The sequence below is a fragment of the Corylus avellana genome, chromosome ca3, assembly GCF_901000735.1.
Source record: "Corylus avellana chromosome ca3, CavTom2PMs-1.0".
NCBI classification, from domain to species: domain Eukaryota; kingdom Viridiplantae; phylum Streptophyta; class Magnoliopsida; order Fagales; family Betulaceae; genus Corylus; species Corylus avellana.
In genome coordinates, this window is record NC_081543.1 from 37,258,848 (window position 1) to 37,266,020 (window position 7,173).

Here is a 7,173-nt window from a genome sequence, read left to right on the forward strand (position 1 = left end):
TTATTATTGGGTGATTTGGCCATTCCCATAGATGGTATGGGGTGACCGAACCACTCTCATGGCCATTGGGGGTAACGCTATTAAATTGTGGAACGGAACATGCATGAACGAAAGTACTATTTATTGGATATATACAAGTACCATCTAGATAGTTTTTGAAATCAAGAGATCTATTTGAATCATGTTAAACCACATGTACCCTAAAGCGTCTTTAACTCTAAAATCTATTTTGAACACGCTGCGCAACTTCACAATGGATTAGGATCTTAAAATGGAGATAAATTATTTTATGGTCTATATTAAATTTTATATATATATATATATATATATATATATATATATATATATAGAGTATTTCATCGTTAGAATATATTATCAATGCTATTTTAAAAAATTTTAAATAACTTGATCAAAACAAAAAAACTAAACATGATTCTTATCTCTTGAGATTCAGCAATACATCATCATGTGTAATTATTAATGGCGCTCCTTGATCATTGTAGTTTTCATCGTCCATATAATTCCCATGCCTCTTTTCATTTAAAAAAAAAAAAAACATCTTGTACCGTCTTAAGCCAAAACCTTAATAAATAACCTAACTATAAATAACCTAAAAAAAAAAAAAAAAAAAAAACTAACTATAAATCTGGCATGTCAGAATGGAATTATTATGTGTCCCACATTATGATCTCGAACTAGATAGGTAAGAGGCAACATACTGATTACTGACCCATGGATATCTCGTATTTCTTCATTGAAATACCGCCTAACCCTAAAATCTTGCAAGTTAACCTGCAAATTAATCTGTCCCACATTTATGATCTTTAACTAGAAGGCAACAAGCTTTACCCTTTCCATTTCATTTGAAATTAAAATAAAATAAAATTTATTTAGTGTTAAATGATGAAAAATATTATTTTAATATTAAAGTTAAAAGACAAAATTTACAATATTATTTCTTATTTTACATTATAAATGAAGGGGATTCTATTTCACATTAAATCATGTAGAATGCTAGGTGTTTTAATTTCCTTGTGTTCTTCTAGTGTTTTCTTGGTTCTAGATAGATATTATTTTCTTAAAAAAAATTTTAAAAAAATTATCTATTATTTCTATCACTTGATTTTTATAAAATTATATCTACCTAAGATTTTTTTTTAAAAAAAAAAAACACACACACAAATACCGAAAGAAAAAGAAAAAAATAAAAAAATAAAAACACGCAGCATTTCCCGTTAAACCATGCATAGATATCTCCTATATATATATATATTTATTTCTTCCCTGAAATGCCTTGGCTTTAATTAACGACACAACTGACCTTCATGATCAGGAGGCTTATTAATTAATGTTGCCTTCAATCCATTACTATGTATCACCATCCCTTCCTCCCTTTCAAAATCATATTTGTCTCAAGATTGGCTGTCAAGTTTGACGAATAGCTTCTACAATTTATAGAGATTTTTACCATTGTTTTCAAATTAAACTGTTGCCATTAATGTTACTTTTACTGACTAATTAAGCAATATTTTACAGTATTTAATTACCACCTTAGTGTCCTTTGATTGGGTTTTTGGGGCTGCTTTGCTCAGCCTCTTGCCTTATTTTTGGTGTAATTCTAATCAAATGTCATACTTGTGTCTTACTTATATCTTAGTAAGAATGATGTGGCTATTAAAATCACTCTTTGATCAAAATTCAATAATAATCAATCAAAAGTCCAATAGTGATTTTAATAGTCACATTATTTTTAGTATGACACAAATAAGCCTCCTAAAATTAATTACTCTAAAAAAATCTATCTCTTGGGTATGTAAATTTTACATGATGATCCATCTCTTTTGGCACTTGATCTTTCCTTTAACCTTTTTAATTCTGAATTGCTTAATTAAGATAAATGCATTTATTTATTATGTTAATGGATGAAGGATACATAGTCGCAAACAAAACCAAAAAACATAGAACAAATACACACGCATGTGCATGCATAATTTTTCCTTAAAAGAGAAGCTAATAAACTATGGATGCCACGTCAGGCACAGGAACGGGAAACTCATCAATCTCATCCGTCCACGGATTATGTTCATCCTTTGCCGGATCAACGGTTCGCAATGCTCGCCACACAGCACTGTTGCACTTGAATCCAGACCCAAATGCAATCTGCCACACCCGATCACCTCTCTTGATCCTCCCGGCGGCCTCACAGTAAGCCAACACATACCACGAAGAGCTACTTGAAGTGTTCCCGAACCTGTAAAGAGTCATCCTCGAGGGCTCCATATGCGACTCAGTGAGTCCAAGATTCTTCTCTAACTCGTCCAGCACCGCCCTCCCACCGGCATGTATGCAAAAATGTTCGAAAGCCATCTTAAAATCCGGCACATATTTTTGTATTTTCATATTAAATACTTTTCTCCCAACTAAATTCAGAAGAAATAAGAGTTGTTCAGATATGGGCAGGACTAAGGGCCCCAGTGTTGTGATGTGGGTTTTGAGGGCTTCGCCGGCCGCCGACAAGAGGTCTTTGGAGATTTGGACGCCGAGTCGTTTTTCTGGGTCTTCTTTCTGCAACACACAATTGTAACATTTGTCGTCTGCGCCCATGTGGGTGCGTAGAGAGTGAACGAGCTGGTACTTTGAACGCCCGCGATCGGATACTCGGTTTGTTAAGAGGATCGCCGCTGCACCCAAGCGGAAGAGGCAGTTTGTGATGAGCATTGAGCGGTTGTTGCCGCCATACCAGTTGAGATTCATCCCTTCCATGCTCACTATAAGTGCGTAGGTGTTCGGCTCCACCTGTTACAAAATGACAGCAAAAAGTGTTGGTTTTTTTTTTTTCTTTTCTTTTTTATAAAGAACTATAAAATAACTATTTTACTCCAACGTAAGCAAGATGATATTTTCAATGATAAGAAAGACTTAAACCGTAAAAAAATCAGAATGGGTGACCAAAGTTCTTATTCTATTTAGATGTGACTATAGCACATGCATTCCCTTAAGCCGGTTGAGGTGGTCCTCAAGCTAGTTGAAGCGTTCCTTCAAGCCGCTTGAATCATAGTTGATTCAGTTTTATCGAGAACACTAGTAACACTCAAGCTGATAGCATGGAATAATTCAAAACAGTTTTCTATTTCAAGATTCGACCCTAAAACTTTTCACCCACTAAACCCTTTGAGTTAACTGAAATACCACTAGACCAATCAAGCCGCTTAAATCATAGCCTAATTCAGTTTCACCAAAAAAAACTAGTAATACTCAAGCCGATAGTATGAAAATAATCCAAAAAGTTTTCTATTCCAAGATTCGACTCAAAAACTTTTTGCGACCCACAAAACCCTTTTGAAAGTTCCTTTTAACAAAAACCCAAAAAAAAAAAAAAATTACCCCAATTAAGGCTTTGGATATATAATAAACCAGTTTAATTAAAAACCTGTAACAAGCGTTTGGCGAGGTCAAGGGAAATAAGTCCAGCACTGCAGCCCATCCCACCAAGGCTATAGCTCAAAACATTCCCTCTGAGCTTGTAGCGGTGCACAACCATGGCAGACAAAGATGGCGTCGGATTAAACAAGCTAGAATTCACAATAAGAATCCCTATATCCTTAACATTCACCCTCGTTTTCGCTAGCAACTCATCGACAGCTCCAAAAATCAGCATCTCCGCCTCCTTCCTAGCTTCCTCCACGCTCATTATCCCCGGGATCTCCATCAAAGACTTTGATCCGTACGTCTTCTGCCCATACCCTGACCTCTCCATTATCTTCCTCTGAAACGCCATGCTTTCCTCCGAGAAACTCCCGGTGAGCTCAGATCTCTTCAAGAAAAACTCCTTGGTGCACATTTGAGTTTTGTCGGGCTTGTAACATGCGAAATCCAACAAGTAAACTTGTCTTGGCCGACACATGAAGTAGAGGGCTACGAGGAAGACAGTAACTGCAATGCATGCAGTTGCTGATACGAGGTTGAGCTCATGGTTGTAATAATGGACGAAATTACCCTCTTCAGAGAGATGAGTAGTGGAAAAAAGTATGGCGATAAGAGGGACAAGAACGAGATACATGGCATTGGAGATTAGGTAGTGGAAAGCAAGCTTCCCGTAGTTTACTGGGTTTGGTTTCTTCTTCTCGTCCTCCATTGTTGACAACGACTGGAGCTGAGAATAGGTCGAAGAACCAATTAATTAAGCGGCTCTTCACGTTGTTCAAGACGACACTATACGGGGCATAAGAGTTGCCTTGGATTTGCAGAAAGTCAGAAGGAAAGGACACTGCAAACTTTAAGATGGAAAAGTTTTGGGATGTGGGGTGCTTTATAGAATTTCATACAAACGTCCTACAAATATCTTACAAATCTGACTGCAAAACTAATATTTGCAAAGTTGACCTGGCATCACTAATTAGTTATTAGATTTTTTTTTTTCTTGAAAAGAGTAATGATATATAACATAATTTTATTCTTTAAATATCTATAAGTGCGTAGGTGCTGGGCTCCACCTCTATAAATATCTATAATAACAGTCAAATCTAATTTTTAAGTGTATTTTTTCGTCTCCAACATAATATGCAATTTAACCTTTTTTTTTTTCATCTAGTGTGAATAGTGAATAAATTGATTAGTCTATTCTCACTTTCTTTCTTTTATTCTCTTTCCTCCTCTTTCTTTTACTATTTTCCACACAAAATGATATTTAAAGAAAATAAAGAATGTGTTAGAGTGTATATGAAAAAAAAATGAGTGGCTAAAGTAAAAATTTGTATTATTTTAGTAGCTATTTTGCCTATTTCTGCTGGATATGCTCTTAGAGTATCTCCAGGAGAATAGACAAATCCTTCATAATAATCAAATTTGTCTCTTATTAACTTTTTTTCCTTTTCAGCAGAATAGCTATTTTGCATTTTTTTTCTTCTAGTTTGAATAGAAAATAGGTTGATTAACCTATTTACTATTTACATTATAAATTTCGTTTATTATTGTTTTTCTCTCCCTTTCTTCATTTTACTCTCCTTCTCCTCCTTTTTCTTTTACACTCTTTTCCACACAAAATAATATTTAAAGAAAATAGACAGTAAAATATAGAATATGTTAGTGTGTATGAAAAAATTAGTAGCTAAAGTAAAAAATTGTATTTTTTCGGTAACTATTTTACCTATTTCTACTGAAAATGCTCTTATGTATAGAATTACTTAGGCTCTATAATAGTTATCGGGCGAAACTTCCAAGGGGCTTGAGGTCTCAAGCCTCAATATTTTTTCTAATTATTATTATTATATTTTTAAATACAAAAGCCCTTTAAAATCAATTTTTTATGGGGAAACTTCACGCCTGAACTGCAACGCTTTTTAAGAAGACTCCCCAAATTTTAAAAATTATCAATTTAACCTCTTTAACTTTCAATTTGATTCAATTGACTACCTCCGTCAGATTCAGCTATTAATCCTTAACAGAAATTACTAAAAAGACCAAATACCCTCGGTTTTTGTTTTTTTATTTATTTTTAATATAAAATCCATGGTAAATTTAGAACTTTACAAATAAAGTCAGGGGTATAAAGATTGTTTTATTATTTTTTATGTTTAAAATTTGACGGAGTGGATATATTGTATCAAATTAAAAGTTTATGAGGTGAAATTAAAAGTTATAAAAATTTGAACAAGTATTCTCAAAATGCGTGAGATAATTCATGAGTCTTAAGTAAATTAGTTTCCCAAATTTTTATCAATAATTTTTATATTTTTTATTTTTGAAGTTTTGCTCTCCGCAATTAAAATTGTAGGTCATCCCAGGCTGTAAGCTATTACAGTTTTAACGTGTCTTTTATAAATTGTCGGAGTATTTATGACACTTATTATGTCAATTATTAAATATTTAAATTGATTTATTTTACCCATTTTATACCACGTAACGTAACAATCACACAATCAATCATGCGAGCTATTAACTATTCATAGGGAAAGAAATATTCATGTCAACAAAAAAAAAAAAAAAAAAAAGGAAGAAATATTAGTCAGCTGTTCTTGGACATTATGTTACATGTCAGGCTTAGAAATATTAATTCCTTAATTTATTAGGTTTTCTCAGTCTCATGTTAATTAACAGATAGCTAGTTTGCCATGAACATATAGGATTCTTTCCCGTCTATTATGGATCGAAAAATATTCAATTTATAGTTAAAATTTTATTTTAAAAATTTTAGAGTCACAAATAAGACATATGTCTCACTACAAAAAAATAATATTTTAGATTTAAAAAATAAAGGGTGGTTGGCCACCCATCTTAACCATAGGGGATGGCTGGACCACTCCAGATGAAAGTTGTAGAAGCCAATTTATTGGTTCTTTGGGTGGTCCAGCCACACCCTAAAAAAAAAAAAAAAAAAAATCATTTGTCCCTTGGGGTAACCAGACCACCCCCAAGGGTCATGGTGTGGTTCGGCAATTCACAAAGGCAAACAATTTTTTTTTTTTTTTTTTTTGAGATCTGGCCCTTGGTGGTGGCCGGACCACCCCCAAAGGCCATGGGGTGGCTTCGGTAACCCTAGATCGCCCGTCTGAGGTGGCCGAAGCCAACCCCAGCCCCAACTAGGGTGGTTCGGCCAACCCTTAATTTTTTATAATTTTTTTAAAAAATATATAATATATATATTTTTTTTTACTAAAAGAAAAAATTAAAGTTAATCCACTCAAATTTACTCTTAAACCCAAACTAAAATCACAATTCTTCGGCCACCCCTTTTAATTCTTTTTTAAAAATATATATAATATTTTATTATTATTATTTTATATATATATATATATATATATATATATATATTTTACTGAAGAGTATTCATTAATTGGATACTCTTCAGTTTAAAATAGACTGAAGAGGATCTTGTTCCATTTGGCCATGGGGTTTCTCTCGTCATGTATTTAAAATATATGTTGAAATTACATGCATTTCTAATAAAACAATTGATTTTTACAATACTTATTTATTTAATTGATTGATTTGAAGGAAATTCCTTTCATGAAATAAAGAAAAAAAAATTGATTATTGTATTGTCAAAGATCTAGGGACTAATTCCTTAGTTTTCTATGTCAATTAAACTAACTTTCATGTACATATAATATTATTTTGTATCAATAAACATCTATAATTTCTGGTGCTAGCTCTTTTATTCACAGACACAAAAAA

The 7,173-nt window shown here is 33.0% G+C and overlaps 1 protein-coding gene across 1 annotated transcript; it reads right to left on the bottom strand.

The window, feature by feature from the left end:
• Positions 1–1,888: 1,888 nt before the first annotated feature.
• Positions 1,889–4,281, bottom strand: LOC132173857 (3-ketoacyl-CoA synthase 11-like). Its single transcript, XM_059585504.1, has 2 exons — positions 3,431–4,281; positions 1,889–2,796 (listed from the first exon to the last, which is right to left on the bottom strand). Exons 1-2 carry the CDS (start codon positions 4,133–4,135, stop codon positions 2,011–2,013), a joined length of 1,491 nt encoding a protein of 496 aa, XP_059441487.1. The 5' UTR covers positions 4,136–4,281; the 3' UTR covers positions 1,889–2,010.
• Positions 4,282–7,173: the final 2,892 nt, after the last annotated feature.

Coding starts and splice junctions, on each gene's coding strand:
- LOC132173857 (XM_059585504.1), bottom strand. CDS start 4,135: ATGGAGGACGAGAAGAAGAAACCAAACCCAGTAAACTACGGGAAGCTT. Junction 2,797..3,430: donor TCGCCAAACGCTTGTTACAG/GTTTTTAATTAA, acceptor ATTTTGTAACAG/GTGGAGCCGAACACCTACGC.